The 19,419-nt window shown below is 34.4% G+C and overlaps 1 protein-coding gene across 12 annotated transcripts in view; it reads right to left on the bottom strand.

Moving 5' to 3' along the window:
• GULP1 (GULP PTB domain containing engulfment adaptor 1) overlaps positions 1–19,419 on the bottom strand; it is a 773,858-nt gene that overhangs the window by 26,111 nt on the left and 728,328 nt on the right. For 8 of the 12 annotated variants that reach the window (XM_086719114.1, XM_086719112.1, XM_086719122.1 and 5 more), the window contains 4 exons: positions 16,899–17,036; positions 1,427–1,543; positions 1,150–1,230; positions 656–748 (listed from right to left, as the gene is read on the bottom strand). In XM_086719114.1, coding sequence (XP_086575240.1) covers positions 656–748; positions 1,150–1,230; positions 1,427–1,543; positions 16,899–17,036 — 429 coding nt within the window. The remainder of the gene's footprint in view (positions 1–655; positions 749–1,149; positions 1,231–1,426; positions 1,544–16,898; positions 17,037–19,419) is intronic. The other 4 variants (XM_086719120.1, XM_086719123.1, XM_086719121.1 and 1 more) reach the window with 2 other exon arrangements.

Below are 19,419 nucleotides of genomic sequence, written 5' to 3'. Positions count from 1 at the left end.
TGATTCAAGAAGAAAGACAGTTTTCTAAATATATTTTGCCAGAAAAAAATGTTGTTTTAAATTCCGTCTTCCTCCTCCAAAAGATTCCCTTAGCCAAAATCGCAAAAAAATGACATCATACATTGTATTGGGGAAAGGATTTCAAATCTATGATACACCAAAGTAAACAATTTAACTATAAATATTTGAGACTTGTCTGCAGAGACTACCCTTCATTTTAGCGTCTGAAATACAACTGTATCACTCCCAGTGGAAACCCTTGCTATGCAATATAAGAAAACAAAGTCAGTCTTGTAAACAATTCAATTTCTATAATGAAATTCAACACTCCAAGGGTAGATTGGCTTAGGTCCTTAAATCTAACCTCAGTAAATAGTAATCAATAGAAATAAAAGAAAGAATATGCCACAAACTGAGGGAGGACTTATTCTACAAAACATGAGCAAAAAGAGCAACATGAAAAAACAACTCTGGTCAGAACTACCTAGGTAATTGTAATTTTTTAATTAGCACCTTTCATCTCTACCCATGTTTAGTTTTAAATTACTGATCCCAGAGTATTATTTGAAACATCACAGAGCTGATAATCCAGAGATGTTTTATCCCCAAGAAGTCTTGTTTCTAAGGATAACATGCACATAGTCTATATACTTACTGGAGATGTTGATACTTGGGTTATTCTTAATTGGCTTTCCAAATCTTGCACTCTGTTTTTAAGTTCCATGTTTTCGGTTTCTAAGTCTTGAATCTAAAAAGCAATGATTATTGAATAACCTTCAGAAATTTGTTCTTGTAAGATACTGGCTGTTATATTGGCTACATTAATGAATATGATTTCATATTATTTAAAATTTTAATGTACTCTTTGCACAGGGGACAAAATTATTTGATAAAAGCTGGGAAACATCAGGGAATTCTAGGTCACTGGAAAGATATTATTAAATTTAAAATATGTTTTTACATGTGTGCAAATTCCATGTTTCTAATACCTCATCTTTGTGTTTTCTTGTTGCACTATGCAATCTGTTACCCATAATCTTGGAGTATAACCGCAAGACAGTGAAACTTGCTTATGATGATTTTGAAGAGAGTGGAGAAAGGGTGTAATTTAATTACAAAGGAATCTGATCTGCATGGGAAACCACTTACCCAGCATCTGCTGCTTCTGCTGCTCTGATCCCCATGAGAAGCATCAGGAAGTGAAGCAAAGTCACATGAGAACACTAAGTTCTTGTGGGAATTCAATATAAAATGGTTAAAAACTGTGCAGGGGATCAGGAATGAAAAATTATAGGAACACAGTGAAAGCAGTTCCAATCAGTGTGGGGGAAATTTAATGGCAGGCCTTCTAAATTTGTTTGATGATATGCAAGTTTCCCTGTACTTACATCACACAAATGTGAAACAAAAAGTTTAGTTTACTCACTCTTTTCTGTAATCCTGCGATCTGTTTTCTTGTTTCAACATCTTTCCCTCCAGATTCTAGAAATTTCCTGTATGCCAGGTCAAATGCTTGGCCAATTGTTAAAGTTATTTCTTCAGCCTTTGTAAAATTCAAAGAAGATTTGCATTTTAACAATACTATGTCATGTTAGACTGTTCTTTGAATCAAGAAAAACATTCACATGAGGAACTTCAAAAGGGAGACGGCTGCAGGTAAGAGAGGTAGTAAATGAACCAAGTAGTCTATGCTAACATGATAATTCAATGCCTACCCATGCACAACATTAAAAAAGTTTTGGTCATTAAATGAAAGCTGTTGAAGTTGGAAGCAAGAGTTCTATCCACCCTCTCATCCATTTTATCATAGTATTTTTTCCCAGTTTGTTTTTCTTCTTTCATCAAATATGTGGCGCCTATTAAAAGAAAGCACAGTGCCCAAACTGCAGTCTCTCTTTTCTCTTTGCTACTTATTTGCTCTTCCTAATGAGGAGGGCATGTTGAACATGGCAGGTAACTTGAATGAGGCGGACTGGGTGGTGTCCCGGAAAACTTGAGGTATGCCCTAAGTGGAGAACTCAGTTGCAATTCATTGTTGGCTTGTGGAAATGGGCAATTCCAACTCAGAGTTGTCAGATTTTAAATATGTGAGATGAGGTCAGAAATCTGAACTTTTATATGAAACCTCCCAATATTAAGTGATAGTAAACCATATTATTTGTTGTTCAGTTAAACAACATAGATCTATCATTTGAATTTGGCCTTATAAACAATTCAGTCTCTGGTTGATCAAGCAGAAACTGCCACAGATGTCCTGGGTCCACCAGTTCATTCCTTCCTCATTCATACCTGGACTGGTATCAGTGTCTTGCACAATGTAAACACTAAATAAAAATGTATTTAGTTTATTAACATTTTATTTAAAAAGATTGGTAGAATCATTAATTGATTTAACACATCATGAATAAGTCCTATTGAGGTATAAGACTTCCAGATGACATTAAAAACTGGTGGTAATATTAAATCTTGAAAATGCCACACTTTAATTTGCTGCAAATCCTAAAACTTTGTGATATGCTATTAAAAATCTAAATTGAAAACATGCTTTTTTAATAAGTTTTTTTTAATGTTTCAAGTGTTTACTTAAATTCTAGTTAGTTAACATATGGTGTAATATTAGTTTCAGGAGTAGAATTTGGTGAGTTATCACTTACATATAACACTCAGTGCTCATCACACAAGTGCCCTCCTTAATCCCCATCACATTTAGCCCATCCCCCTACCTCCCTTCCAGCAACCCACAGTTTGTTCTCTATAGTTGAGTCTTTTTTATGAATAACACAGATTTAATTAAGACATTGTCATTTTTGTAGTTCACTAAATGTTTAAGGAGGGCTTTTAGTCATCAAAAAAGAAATTTATAGTGTTTAACTCAGGAAACTAAAAAATACAAAGTATATGCTGAAAATTATATTAAATACCATTGGTCTTACAACAAAAGTAGAAAAAAGGGGGGGAAAGCTACACTAAGGAATATTAAAGAAATGAAAATGCCAGATACCAAACTATACGTACTCAATGATTCAAACTAATGAAAAAGTTTACATATAAAAAAATGAGTTGTATTGATTGTTAGGATCACATATAATATTAAAACATAGTAAGTGTGGTTATAATAGATTGTAGGATTACCAATTTTTTTATATCTCTAACTTTAAAATTTTAGGTGATGTGTTTGTTGTATTTGTTTTACAATAAGATATATTTGTAAACTATGATTTTTTTCTACTTTTTAAATTATATTGTCCTCTTAATAAGACAATATATTACCCTCAAATACTTAAGATGTATACTACATAGAATCATTTCAGTGGTAACAAGGTTGTTTCATCATTAATAACATTTGATATCGTTATAATTGTGTACAATAACTTTTAAAAAATCATAATCTTTTTATGATCTTTTTATGATAAGACATGTCTTTTTCTTAAAACAGAACTTAGTTCCCTAGTAAATATTTTGCATACATTACCTCACTTGATTCTCATAATGAATCTATGAGATGGGGATTATTATTACCTCCATAATACATATGGGGGCTGCAATTCTTTTTTTTTTAAGTTTACTTATTTTTGAGAGAGACAGAGAGGGAAACAGCATCCAAAGTAGGCTCTGCACTGACAGTAGAGAGCCCTACGCAGGGCTCGAGCCCACGAACCATGAGATCATGACCTGAGCCGAAGTCAGATGCTTAACCGATTGAACCAACCAGGCACCTCGGGGCTGCAATTCTGGAAGGTCTCAGTTTGTGAGACGAGAATCTGAATTCATATCCAAAATATTTGGCTCTACAAGCCTCAGATTTTTTTATAAGCAATAAAAGGTATAGATCATATTGCACAATCAGATTGTGTTACGATAAATGTATATACCTATATATCCACCATATTACTAAACATATAGAATATTTCTATCATCCTAGGAAGTTCTCCAATGTCTACTTTCAGTCAAATCACATTTCTTATGTGTAACCATTGCTATAATTTCATCACCATAAATCAGTTTTGTCTGTCCTTGTATCCATAAAACTGAGCCATATAGTATATATTCTTTTTTGTCTGGCTTCTTTTGGAGTTTCTCAGATGTTGTATGTATCATTTGTTATATCTTAGTTATAAATAAAACAGCTACAAACATTCTTCTAAAATCATTTTGTGTACATCTGTTTTCAAAATCTGAATATCTACAATGAAAATGCTAAATCATAGAATAGCTCTATGTTTGACATTATAAGAAACCGCTGAACTGTTTTGCAAAGTAATTGTACCATTTTACATTCCCACCAGCAATAAGAGAGTTCTAGTTGCTTCTCATTCTAACTGACATCATTGACGAACAGTCTTTTTATTTTGTCACCTTACTGGATGAGTGATGCTATCTCAAAGTGTTTTTAATTTGAATTTCCTTGTTGAGTAATTACATCAGCCCAGTTTCATGAATGACTAAGCTAAGATTTTCCCCCCTGATCATTTAATGAATACAAAGAGCAAGAATGTTTTAAATTAAAAAAAAAAAATTATTTCAAAAATTATTACAAGGCAAACATGAGATTAATAAGAATATATAATAAATAGCTTACAAATAAAGCTTGTGAAAGCTTTATTATTCTATTACTAATAACGTATAATTCTTTTGACACATGAACACTTTTTCACAATTAGTAAAAGAGTAATAAGAGAGAAGTTTTAAACTTTGCCTTATTTACGTCTCACTCAACATAATTAAAGAAAATGTGTACATAGGAAGAAGCTTTCATCTGCTTATTGGGGCTACTACTTAAATTTTATCAAGTGCAATATCCAGTGAATAAAGTATATATATTAACATTTGGAAACAAAGCTGTGAAAACATGATGGCTACACAGTTCATAGTGACTGTATATTCACCTTATATTACAGAAACCAAATAAGTCATATCATAATGAATACCCTTATTCAAATTTCATTTCTTAAACTTAATGAGATGACTACAGTAGTTGTATAAATATTAAATCATAATAACACGACATGATACCAATAAAGTTAAGTTCCAGTTTTGTGGCATACTAGGGTAGGCCTTCATCTAAATTTCAAGCAAGCTCTTAGAAATTCACAGAAGTACTGAATATATAAAATACATGTAATTAAGAGAATGAAGCTTTGCCCCAGGAAGAGCAGAGCGACTCTGGCTGGAGAGGTCACAGTCATGGGAATAATATGTCATGATGGAAGAATGTGAAATGGGAATCTAGTTTCTTGGACTGTAATTCTGCTTCTGTTGCTACCTAGCTTTGTGACTCTGAGGAAGGCACTAACTCTCTCTGGCCTAGATTTCCCTAAAATAAGATGAAAGGGTTGGACCAAATAGGGCATAAATTATTTTCCAGGATTTTTTTTTTAAGATTAATAAGCAGTTATAGGAAATAATACAGAGAGATCCTGGGTAGTCTTCCTGCACTTTCTCCCATTGGTAAAAGAATAAAAAAAACAAACAAACAAGCAAGCAAAAACTATCTTACAAATCACAACAACCAATATGGATATTAATATAATCAAGATACAGAATAATTCCATCACCACAAAATTCCTTCATCTTGCTGTTTTATAGCCACACCCTCTGCCAGTCTACCCTTACAATTTCCTTACACCCTGAAAATCACTATTCTGTTCATTTCTTTAATTCTGTCATTTCAAGAATATTATAGAAATGGAATCATATAGTATGTAAGCTTTTGGGATTGACTTTCTTTACTCCATAATTATCTGGAGAGTCATGGAAGTTGTTGCATGTATTACTAGTTCACTCCTTTTTCTTGCTGAGTAGTATCCCATGAATTTGTCGTACTTGAATTTGTTTAGCCATTCACCCATTATCTGAGATATTTGTACTTTGGGACTATTACTAATAAGCTGCTATAAACATTCATGTGTAGGTTTTTGTGTACACGCACATTTTTTATTTCTCTGGGATAAATGCCCAAATGGATCATGTTATAGTTGCATGTTTAGTGTTTTATGAAATTGCCCACTGTTTATGGCAGTGTTTGTACCAATTTATATTCTCATAGCTATGTACAAGTGGACCATATTTCCATCTCCACACCAACATCTGGTATTCCCACTATTTTTTATTATAGTCTTTCTAATAGTTGCATAGTGATCCCTCATTTTGATTTTAATTTGCCTTTCCCTAATGGATACCAATGTTAACATCTTTTCACGTGTATTTGCCATCTGACTATCTTCTTCAATGCAATGATCCTTCATATCTTATGCCCACTTTCCAATTTGATAAATTGTTTTCATGCTGTTGAGTTTTGAAAGTTCTTTGTCTGATGTAAGTTTGCAAATATTTTCTCTCATTCTAGGTAATCTTATTATCTTCTTCATAAGGCCTTTCATGCATACACACAAATGTTATTTTTGATGAAGCCCAATTTGCCACCTTTTCCATTTATGAGTCCTGGTTTGGGTGTCAAGTCTGAGAACTCTGCTTATCCCTACACGCTGAAGATTCTCCCTGTGTTTTTCTCTAAATGTTTAGAGCTGTGCATTTTACATTTAAGTCCATGATGCATTTTCAGTTAATTTTTGTATAAGATGTGAGATTGAAGTCAATGTGCATTTTATTTACCCATGGAGGTCCAACTTCACAAGCACCATTTATTGAAAAGGATATCTTTTGCATTTTGCATGTGTTGCATCACTTTTGTGCCTTTATCAAAAATCAGTGGGATATATTTGTGTGGATTGACTATTTTGTTCTCCATTCTGTTTCATTGATCTATTGCTCTGCACCTTCACCAAAACTACACAGTCTTGATTACTGTAAGTATGTAGTAAGTCTTGAAATAGGGTAAACTTTTTTCTACTTTATTGGTCTTTTTCAAAACTGTTTTAGCAATTCTAGTTCATTTGCCTTTTTATATAAATTTTAGAATCCTCTTGCCTATACCTATAAAAAAAATCTTGCTATGATTTTGACAGAAATTGTGTTAAACCTCTACATTAATTTGGAGAGAACTGACATACAGACTAGATTCAGTCACCCAATCCATGAACATTGCATATCACTCCTTGTGTCTATATCTATTTTTATTTCTTTCATAAGCAATTTGTAATTTTCAGCATATAAGTCCTGTACAAGTTTTACATCTCTGGTTAGATTTACACCTATGTATTTTTTTAAGCAATTGTAAATTTTTGTATCCATGTGTTCATTGCTCATATACAGCAATACAATTCTTTTTTGTATGTTTATCATGTATTGTGCCACCTTGTTGAACTCGTTTATTAGATCTAGGTGTTTTTGTTGGAATCTTTTGAAGTAATATTTCCTCCTTTACAATCTTTTGCTTTTGATTTTCTTATTTTGCCTTATTGCGAAGTCTAGAACTTCCAGGACTGTGTTTAGTAAGAGTAGTAGAGTAAAAATCCTTGCCTCGTTCTCAGTCTTGGGAGGAAGGCATTCAGCTTTTTCACCATTAAGTAAAATGTAACCTATAGTTTTAAATGTTCTTTGTCAAATAAAGTTTCTTATACTGCTATTTTTCTGAGTTTCTAGCCCTGAATGAGTGTTGATTTTTACAATTTTTTTAAGCATTGACTGATATGATCATATGGTTTTTCTTCTAAAGCCTATTAACATGATTGATCACATGGTTGGATTTTTGAATGTTGGACAAGACTGTATCCCTGGAACACACTCTACTTGGTCTTGGTGTATAATTCCTTTTATATATTGCAGAATTATATTTGCTAATAATTCATGAGAAATTCTTGCATATATATTCCTTGGGGATATAGCTTGGTCTCTAGTTTGTTTCTTTTTCACTGTCTTTGTCTGGTTTGGTATTAGGGAATACATTAGTTTCATAAAATGAATTGAGGGGTGCTCTCATCTCTTCTGTTTTTTGAAATAGGTTGTGTAGGATGTTAATTCCTCTATAAGCATTTTATAGATTCCTCCAGTGAAACCATCTAGGCATGAAGAGTTTTCTTTTTTTTTTTTTCAACTTTTTTTTTTTTATTTTTTTTTTTATTTTTTTTGGGACAGAGAGAGACAGAGCATGAACGGGGGAGGGGCAGAGAGAGAGGGAGACACAGAATCGGAAACAGGCTCCAGGCTCTGAGCCATCAGCCCAGAGCCCGACGCGGGGCTCGAACTCACCGACCGCGAGATCGTGACCTGGCTGAAGTCGGACGCTTAACCGACTGCGCCACCCAGGCGCCCCAAAGAGTTTTCTTTTAATAAGTTTTAAGTTATAAATTCCATTACCTTTGGTGTTAGAGGGCTATCCAAGTTATATATTTAATGTTTGGTGATTTATGGTAGTATTTATCTCTTAAGAAATTGATTCAATTCATCTATATTGTCAATTTTTTGTGCATACAGTTATTTTTAGTATTCTCTTATTGTTCTTTTGCTATCTGAGGGTCTGCAGTTAAATCTGTTTCATTCCTGACACTGGTAACTACTGTCTTTTCTTTTTCATTTTTACTTTGCTAATCTCATAAAATTTAGATACTTTTATGATCTTTCAAAGAACCAGCTCTGTTTCTTTAGTTTCTCTATTGTTTTTGTTTTCAATTTTATTAATTTCTCCTTTTATCATTCTTATTTTCTTCCTTTGAGTTTGTTTTGATGTTTTGTTTTCTAAGGACTTGAAATAGGAGCTTAGATCATTGACTTGAGACTTCCTTTTCTCTAATGTATTAGTTTAGTTGTCATAAATTTCTCCTGGCACTGTTTTAGCTGCATTACACAAATGGTGATAACATTCTATTTCACTTATATACATTTCACTGCATTTTAAGTTTCCTTTGAGAAATCCTCTCTGACATACAGAATATTTGCAAGTATGATGTTTCATCTCCAATTTTTGAGGAATTTTGTTACTGATCTGTAAATTGATTTCCTTGTTGTTTCAATTTTTTAAAAAAATTTTTTTGTGTTTATTTTTGAGAGAGAGACAGAGACAGAGAGCACAAGTGAGGGAGGGGCAGAGAGAGAGGGAGACACAGAATGTGAAGCAGACTCCAGGCTCTGAGCTGTCAGCACAGAGCCCGACTCAGGGCTGGAATTCACAGACTGTGAGATCATGACCTGAGCTGAAGGCAGATGCTTAACCAAGCCACCCAGGCACCCTATTGTTTCAATTCCTTATGATATTTCAGATTTATTTTATAGTCCAGGATATGGTTTATTTTGGTACATGCTCCTTGGACACTAGAAGACAATGTGCATTCTGCTGTTGTTGAATGAAGATCCCTATAGCTATTAATCAGATCCCATTGGCTGATAAGGTTGATGAGTAATTCTGTATTCTATATGATTTCCTTTCTAGTTGTTCTATTAATTTTGGGGAGAGTGGTAGTAGTGAAGTCTTTAACTATAACTGTGCATAGTCTATTTATCCTGTGTTTCCTTTGAGTTCCATCAGTTTTTGCTTCACTTACTTTGCAAGTTTATTGTTTGGTTATACACATTTAGGTGGCCTTCTTGGTGGTATGACCCTTTTATCTTTATATAAAGTCTTTCTTTGTCTCTCATAATTTTCCTTATTTTGAAGTCTAATTTATCTGATATTAGTATACTTTTGCTTTAAGTAATGTTTACGTGATATACATTTTTATATTCTTTTATTTTCAATCTACCTGTATCACCCATATCACTATATTTGCAACAAATTTCTTGTAGAAAATATATACCTGGATTCGTTTTTTTTAACTTGTTTTATTTTTTTATTTTTTTACATTTACTTCCAAATTAGTTAGCATATAGTGCAATAATGATTTCAGGAATAGATTCCTTAGTGCCCCTTACCCATTTAGCCCATCCCCCCTCCCATACCCCCTCCAGTAACCTTTTGTTTGTTCTCCATATATATGAGTCTCTTATGTTTTGTCCCCCTTCCTGTTTTTATATTATTGCTGTTTCCCTTCCCTTATGTTCATCTGTTTTGTCTCTTAAAGCCCTCATATGAGTGAAGTCACATGATTTTTGTCTTTCTCTGACTGACTGATTTCATTTAGCATAATACCCTCCAGTTCCGCCCACGTACTTGCAAATGGCAAGATTTCATTCTTTTTGATTGCTGAGTAATACTCCATTGTGTGTATATACCACATCTTCTTTATCCATTCATCCATCGATGGACATTTGGGTTCTTTAACAATTTTTTATTTGGTGTTTTTAGATCATTTACACTGAATGTGATTTTTGATACATTAATGCTTAAGTGTGCCATTTAAATTTTTCTTTTCTGTCACCTATTTTCTCTCTCTATTTTCTTTTCACTGTATTGTTGTGAGTTTTTGAAATACTTTTACAATAAAAATTTGATTTGTCCATAGTACTTTTAAAAGTATCTCATTATATAGCTTTTTTAATGATTGCTTTAGGATGCATATTATATTTTTATAATCACAAATATATTTGTATATTTGTATAATCACAGTCTACTAGTGTTATCATTTTTCAGGTCAGGTGACATGTAGAAAACTTACCTCTTTTTACATCTCCTCAACTTTCATACCTCCCACACCCCCTCTCTGGTAATCATCAGTTCTCTATAGTTAAGAGTCTGTTTCTTGATTTGTCTCTCTCTCCTTTTCCCTTTGCTCATTTGTTTTGTTTCTTAAATTCCACATATAAGTGAAATCATATGTTTTTTGTGTTTTTTGACTCACTTATTTTGCTTAGCATAATACTCTGTAGCTCCATCCATGTCATTGCAAATGGCAAGATTTTATTCTTTTTTTATGGCTGACAACTATTCCATTGTATATTTATACCTCATCTTTATTCATTCATCAGTTGATCAACACATGGGCTGTTTCCATAATTTGGCTAGTGAGGATAATGCTGCTATATACATTGAGGTGCATGTATCCCTTTGAATTAGTTTTTTGTGTTCTTTGGGTAAATACCTAATAGTGCAATTGCTGGGTCCCAGGGTACTTCTATTTTTAACCTTTTGAGGAACCTCCATACTGTTCTCCAGAGTGGCTGTACCAGTTTGCTTTCCCACCAACAGTGCAATAGGTTCCCCTTTTGCCACATCAGTAACACCTGTTGCTTCTTATGTTGTTGATTTTAACCATTTTGACAGGTGTGAGAGAATCGCTCATGGTAGTTTTGATTTGTATTTCCCTGATGATCAGTAATGTTAAGCATCTTTTCATGAGCCTGTTAGTCACCTATAGTTCTTCTTTTGAAAACTGTCTATTCGTGTCTTCTGCCCATGTCTTAACTGGATTATTTGGGTTGTGGACGTTGAGTGTGATGAGTTCTTTATACATTCTGGATACTAACCATTTGTCAGATATGTCATTTGAAATATCTTCTCCCATTCTGTAGGTTGCTTTTTTGTTTTGTTGATTGTTTCTTTTCTTTCACGGTGCAGAAGCTTTTTATCTTGATAAAGTCACAAGAGTTCATTTTTGCTTTTGTTTTTATTGCCTCCAGAGATGGGTCTAGTAAAAAGTTGCTACAGATGAGATCAAACAGGTTGCTCCCTGTGTTATCCTCTAGGATTTTGATGGTTTCCTGTCTCACATTTAGGTCTTTCATCCATTTTGAATTTATTTTTGTGTTAGAAAGTGGTCCATTTTGGGGCGCCTGGGTGGCGCAGTTGGTTAAGCGTCCGACTTCAGCCAGGTCACGATCTCGCGGTCCGTGAGTTCGAGCCCCGCGTCGGGCTCTGGGCTGATGGCTCAGAGGCTGAAGCCTGTTTCTGATTCTGTGTCTCCCTCTCTCTCTGCCCCTCCCCCGTTCATGCTCTGTCTCTCTCTGTCCCAAAAATAAATAAACGTTGAAAAAAAAATTAAAAAAAAAAAAAAGAAAGTGGTCCATTTTCATTCTTCTGCATGATGCTGTCCAGTTTTCCCATCACTATTTATTGAAGAAACTGTCTTTTTTCCATTGGATATTCTTTCCTGCTTTGTCAAAGATTAGTTGACCATATGATTGTGGGTCCATTTCTGGGTTTTCTATTCTGTTCCATTGATGTATATGTTCTGTTTTTGTGCCAGTACCATACTGCCTTGATGACTAGTGCTTTGTAATATAGCTTGGGAGTCCAGAATTGTGATGCCTCCAGCTTTGCTTTGCTTTTTCAGGATTGCTTTGGTTATTCAGGGTCTTTTGTGGTTCCATACAAATTTTAGGATTGTTTGTTCTAGCTTTATGAAAAATGCTGTTGGTATTTTGATAGAGATTGCATTAATATGTGTAGATTGCTTTGGGTAGTATAGACATTTTAACAATGTATATTCTTCCCATCCATGAACTTGGAATGTTTTTCCATTTCTTTGTGTCCTCTTCAATTTCTTTCATGAGTGTCCTAAAGGTTTTTTAAAAATTATTTTTATTTTAGACAGAAAGCAAGAGAGTGCAAGTGGGGGCAAGGGGCACAAGGAGAGAGATAAAGAATCATAAGTAAACTCCATGCTCAGTGTGGAGCCTGATGTGGGGCTTGATCCCACAACCCTGGGATCTTGACCTGAGCTGAAATCAAGAGTCAGACGCTCAACCAACTGAGCCACTCAGGTACCCCTGAGTGTTCTATAGTTTTCAGAGTACAGATACTTTACTTCTTTGGTTAGGTTTATTCCTAAGTATCTTATGTTTTTTGGTGCAACTGTAAATGGGATAGATTCTTTGATTTCTTTTTCTGTTGCTTCATTGTTGGTGTATAGTGCAGATTACTGGACATTGATTTTATTTTTTTTTTATTTTTTTTTTCAATGTTTATTTATTTTTGGGACAGAGAGAGACAGAGCATGAATGGGGGAGGGGCAGAGAGAGAGGGAGACACAGAATCGGAAGCAGGCTCCAGGCTCTGAGCCATCAGCCCAGAGCCCGACGCGGGGCTCGAACTCACGGACCGGGAGATCGTGACCTGGCTGAAGTTGGACACTCAACCGACTGCGCCACCCAGGCGCCCCTGGACATTGATTTTATATCCTGCGACTTTGCTGAATTCATGTATTAGTTCTAGCAATTTTTTGATGCAGTCTTTTGGGTTTTCTACATAGAGGATCATACCATCTGCATATAGTGAAAATTTGACATTTTCCTTACCAATTGGCATGCCTTTTATTTCCTTTTGTTTTGTGATTGCTGACGCTAAGACTTTCAGTACTATGTTAAATAGTAATGATGAGAGTGGACATCCCTGTCTTATGCCTAACCATAGAGGAAAAGCTGTCAGATTTTCCCCTTTAAGGATAATATTGGCTATGGGTAATTTGTTCATGGCCTTTATGACATTGAGGTATGTACCATCTATCCCTACTTTGTAGAGGGTTTTTATCAAAATTGGATACTGTATTTTGTCAAATGCTTTTTCTGCATCTATTGAGAGGATTGTATGCTTATCATTTCTTTTATTAATGTGGTGTATTACGTGAATATTGAACCACACCGACAGCCTAGAGATAAATTCCACTTGATTGTGGTGAATAATTCTTTCAATGTACTATTGAATTTGATTTGCTAGTATCTTGTTGAGAGTTTTTGCATCCGTGTGCATCAGGGATATAGGCCTGTAATTCTCCTTTTTGGTGGGGTCTTTGGTTTTGGAATCAAGGTGATGCTGGCCTTGGAGAAGGAGTTTGGAAGTTTTCCTTCCATTTCTATTTTTCAGAGTAATTTGAGAACAATAGGTACTAACTCTTTAAATGTCTGGTAGAATTCCTGGGGGAAGCCATCTGGCCCTGGACTTTTATTTGTTTGGAGATTTTTGATTACTGATTCAATTTCTTTGCTGGTTATGGGCTGTTCAAATTTTCTATTTAGTTCAACATCTTCTTACTTCTTGATATGATGAGTGATTTTCAACTGAATCTTGCTTATTTTGGATATTATATTATAATACTCTGGGGTGCCTGGGTGGCTCATTTGGTTAAGTGACCGGTTGAGATCAAACCCCATGTCAGGCTCTGTGGAGAATGCTTTAGATTCTCTCTCTTCCTCTCTCTCTACCCCTCCCCCGCTTGCACTTTCTCTCTTTCTCTTTCTCTCAAAATAAATAAATAAATTAAAAAAATATACTATAGGGGTGCCTGGGTGGCTCAGTTGGCTAAGCATCCAACTTCAGCTCAGGTCATGATCTCACAGTTCACGAGTTTGAGTCCCGTGTTGGGCTCTGTGCTGGCAGCTCAGAGCCTGCAGCCTGCTTTGGATTCTCTGACTCCCCCTCTCTCTCTCTGCTTCTCCCCTGCTCCTGCTCTCTCTGTTTCTCAAAAAATAAATAAACATTAAAAAAATTAAAAAAAAAGAATATTATAAGACTAGAAATTATTTAAGCTTAGTGTTTTAGTGGCTTACTCTGACACAATTCCAGTAGAGGAATGGGAATGGGGAGCACTACTTCATTACTGCCTGGTGAAGAAGAAATTCAGCTTCCTCATTTGGACTCTCTTCCTTACTGCTTGGCAGGGCTGGGTATTCTAGTTCCCCATGTGATCCACAATGATCCACAAGTACTGAATTCCAGTCTTGTGACATACTATGATCGGTTTTATCTGTCTTTCAAACTCAACAACTTCACAGAAGTACTCAAAAGATACAATGAGTAGATAAGACAAAAGCCCCAATAAGAGCCAATGGGCTCTGGAACAGGTCACAGTTATGGAAATAATAGAGCATGATGGGATGAATGCTACAATGACGATCTAAGGTCTTAAATTTTAATCCGATTCTGTTACTACCTAACTTTGTAAACTGGTAAAGTCACTCAACTCTCTGGCCTTGGTATCGTAAAGTAAGCAGAAAAAGTTCTGCCAAGTGGGTCATAATTTCTTTTCCTGTTTTAATCCTCCATGATTAGTTATTTAAAATGACAATTAAAGAGGATGGTATGTCAAAATTCTACATATATATCAAATGAATTTTATAAATATAGTCATTATTACAATTAAAGCAAATAAAACCTTGAGGTGAAAATGATATAATAAAATTCTGATGAAACATAGCCTCTTTGAGTTCATGAACGTCATGTGCACTTATAATTGGAGAAATATCTTGGACCTCTTTTCAGAGTCCCAACTTCCATCTACCTGCAGCAGAATCAGTTGGTGAACTTGTTAAACATAGATTTCCTGAGCTCAAGCCTCAATCAAAATGAACTTGTTTTTTTAAGTGCCCTCCTTTTATACCCATTAATACTGTAAGCCACTGAATTACGTTTCAATAAATTATTTTCAACATTCAAGAAAAAAAAGAAGCTAATATGCTATATCCAAAGAGAATAATTGGTCAAGGAATTTAAATTCTTGAAATCAATTACAAACAATTACAATTAGGGTGAAATAGAGTTTATACTTTTGAAACAATATAACTATGCAGGGATTCTGGCAAGCTTATATTTTAAATTATCCAATAAATCTGCATGAGGATCAAATAAAAACATGTGACACAAAACTATAGGAAGGGTAATATTTATCATTAATTATAATTATGAATATTTCAAAGGCCCCAAGGCTGCTTATTTCTACATATAAAGCAAGAAAGAAGGACAACTGAGTTTACTGCCTGGTGTATGTGGTAAATGGTTACAATATCTTACACATAGAAGCCAACAATATCAACTTTCATCTTCTCAATCACATAGAGAAAAACATCTGCAAATGATCATGCTCTTAAAAAACACTTGGAATATTAAATATAATGCATTCATTCAATAGGATAAATTTCAAAAACAACGTACTTTATATAAAATGCTTTATTGTGCATATAATATTGTCATATGGATGACCATATTTTTCTGATGAGATGTTCCATAATGTTCATTAAATTCTCGAAAAGTACTATGATGCCAAGAAGCTTAGGACATTAGTTTGCATTTTTAGAGCGTTAGAGCTTAAAAATACATATAATAACTTGCTCTACTTTTTGTAAAATTTTCTATATGGTCCTTTTATTCTATAAGGAAAAATTTATTGAGCATCTATTGTCCACCTAATGTAGGAGTTATATGGACAAATAAAAAGGTATTTAAGAAGCTCACCTACTGGAACCAGAGAAATAAATTACATAGGAGTGATAATATTATTAATCCTTTGCTATTTTTAACAGCATGAAAAATAAGCAATAAATGAATTAAGTTCTTTTTTTCATCTAAGTCAACAATGTTGTTGAGGTTAGATGTTCTTCCTTCATTAAAGCCATTAATAGCTGCAATCTGTGTTTGGAATTCATATCTTATGTTTTAGAACAGGACATCAGACCAGATTATGACTAACATTGGCTTATGGTTATAATCAAGACATGGGGTTTTCTGAAGATTCCAGATGATTAAAAGAACTATTGTAGGACTTAGCTTTAGAATTCCCTAATTGACTTTACTTGCTGAGAACATTAGATTACATTCACAAGCTAATACACATGCACGCAGACACATACTCATGCATATACAATTCTATTTACCTTTCATTATATTAAGTTCTCTAAATAACAAAAATCAAGAACCAGCTTTTCAAAGTACTGGAGATTTTTTAATGGAGCCATACAGATTTTATTTCCTGCAGTTTAAAATAGTTACTTTTATCATATCCATCACATTTTAGAAAAAAATACTCTGTTCACCATTACTCTTTGCATTATGTGCCTATTACTAAGCTACATTTGAGATTAAAGTTAGAAATAAATGATTATAAGAGAAATAAATGCGTAACATAAGCAGGCATGACGTTCTAAGGAAAGAAATCTGCATGCAAGCTTGTGCCCATGAACATGAGAATTCAGTTAGGGATGAAATCCTGAAGCATATTCTCATGACAGGATGAACCTATTAGTGTAGCTAAGTATTTGCAGACCTTATTCATTTCCAAATACTTTACTAATGCCGGAAACAAGACAATTCCTGGCTTGTAAAACAGAGCAAACCACCCTAAAACATCTGGCATACTTACACACTTTTCGCTGTCAAATACATAGCACAAATGTTTATTTGACTCAGAATCTTTGCATATGAAAGTGAATATCCTCTTGTCAGTTTTATCATCAGCACAAAATGATATTCTATGAAGCTGGCAATTGTGTTGGACTTCCTGTGAACACAAATGGAAATAAACAGTTGAAGAGATCTTGTCCATTTTCTGAAATACCAGCTTGTGTTATACTTGACTTTAAAGGTGAAACAATCATCTGTCAAACTTTGGTTTATAATTACATACACCCAAATTTAAACAAATACGTAATGGAGATGGACCTCCTGACTCAGATTAAACGAAGGCAGTCATCTCAGTAGGACTTAGAAGAAAAGGAGCAAAATACAAGAGAATCAGGGGTGCCAGGACTTTCTGAGCTACAAGGGATCTTAAGAGACAATTACTTTGAACCTTGAAATTTTATTTAGAAGGACATTAAGGCCCAGAGAATTAATACTTCCAGAAGGTTATATAATTACCAGGACCCTTTTTAACCAGAACACTTTCATTTTTTCTTACTGATACTCACTAGCATTACATAACTTTATCTGCACACGATTTCATATGAAACATACTATCATTTCGTCCTTAGTTTTCATATCAAATTGTATTTTACATGTCTTCATCAGGAAGGTGTACACATCCAGCATCTAAATTACTGAATCAACTCTCCTAATCAGAAAGATAAACACTGCAACTATACATATATAATATATATAATAAATAATATATATGATATGTATATTATATAATAGATAGTATAAAATAAATAATATATATTATGTATTATATAATATGCATATTGTATAATATATAAAATAATAAATAATATATAGAAATAAATAATACAATAAATACATTTTTATACTGTCACAGTTATACATATTATATAGTTTGTAACTATAGCATCTGTCACTACATCTTTCCAGGTTCAGAGTTTGATGTGTCAGCTTGATGAGATTTGATCTATCACTCTGATTCACATTACTGCTCATTAGACTAAAAATGAGTACATAAGGTATACACATAAATATTAGGAGAATTTGTTTATAGCACTGTATTCTTTCCCTGTGTATAAACCAAATGGTCAGTCATCAAGAAGCATGAAAATTAGAATGAGGAAGTATACTATATGATTGTAATGTTTTTGTCATTACTAGATAGCCTGATCCATCCATTTCTTTTTTTTTTTTAATGTTTATTTATTTTTGACAGAGAGAGAGAGAGACAGAGACAGAGCATGAGCAGGGGAGGGGCAGAGAGAGAGGGAGACACAGAATCCGAAGCAGGCTCCAGGCTCCAAGCTGTCAGCACAGAGCCCGACGTGGGGCTCGAACTCATCAACTGTGAGATCAGGACCTGAGCCGAAGTTGGATGCTTAACCAACTGACCCACCTAGGTGCCCCTGATCCATCCATTTCAACAGCAGGAAGGAACAATGCCAGAAAGAGGGGCTCAACTTACTGAGGCCTCTGATGACATCTCTCCTTTCTTGTGATTAGTGCCAAGATGGACAATGACCACATTTTATGAGACTGTCTTTGTATACTTTGTCCAAATGACCAGTCTGTTTCTCACAGACTTTACTTTTGTTTTAATGTTAACATAGTCAATCAAACAATACCCAGGCACACTAGTTCCCAAATGCTGACATCAGGTCTACACCAGTTTATTAATTGTATAATCATGTTAATGATAGGGGCACCTGGGTGGCTTAGTTGGTTAAGCATCCAACTCTTGATTTCGGCTCAGGTCGTGATCTCACAGTTCCTGAGATGGAGCCCCATGTTGGGCTCTGTGCTGACAGCCAGGAGCTTGCTTAGGATTCTCTTCTTCTCCCTTTCTCTCTGCACCTCCCCAGCTCATGCTCACTCTCTCTCTCTCAAAAATAATCATTAAAAAAAAATCATGTTAATGATATACAGAAGAAATACCATTACTATATAATATGGACAGATAATTCATTTTTTTTCCATTTGAAGGAGAAATCACAAGTAACATGAAAACAAACCATTTACATAAGCCGGTGGTAAAACACAGTCCCTTGTTCACTCACCAACCAGTATGGTCACAGATAGCCTTTGGTAATAACAGTTGAGAATCATCATAATTTTTCTTTAAATTAGCAGAGTTATCTTCCTACAAAAGAAGACTGAAAAGCTAAAACTTGCAATTTTATTATTTTAGTGAATTTTTTGTTGTGATAGATATGAATTTTAAATGTAGCACTAATTTTTGAAGGGACAGGACAGACTCAAGAACACAATGTCACAGTGAGAACACAATTAAACTTTAACACTACAGTATTTTATTGGAGTTGGAACAAAAAATAAGTAAATCCCCAATTCACCTATACCACCTCTTTCAGTACTGCATAATCCTCATTTGAAGGACAAGTAAGAAAAGCAGGAAGGGGAAAAGATACAGACGGAAAGATATTGGAGCAAATTGAGATTGCTTTTCACTTCTATTTTCATCCATCCAAATGGCATAGAAAAAGAGC

Source organism: Puma concolor, chromosome C1 (assembly GCF_028749965.1).
Source record: "Puma concolor isolate L17-30 chromosome C1, mPumCon1.1.hap2, whole genome shotgun sequence".
Lineage (NCBI taxonomy): Eukaryota > Metazoa > Chordata > Mammalia > Carnivora > Felidae > Puma > Puma concolor.
This window is presented reverse-complemented; position numbering and strand designations above follow the sequence as displayed.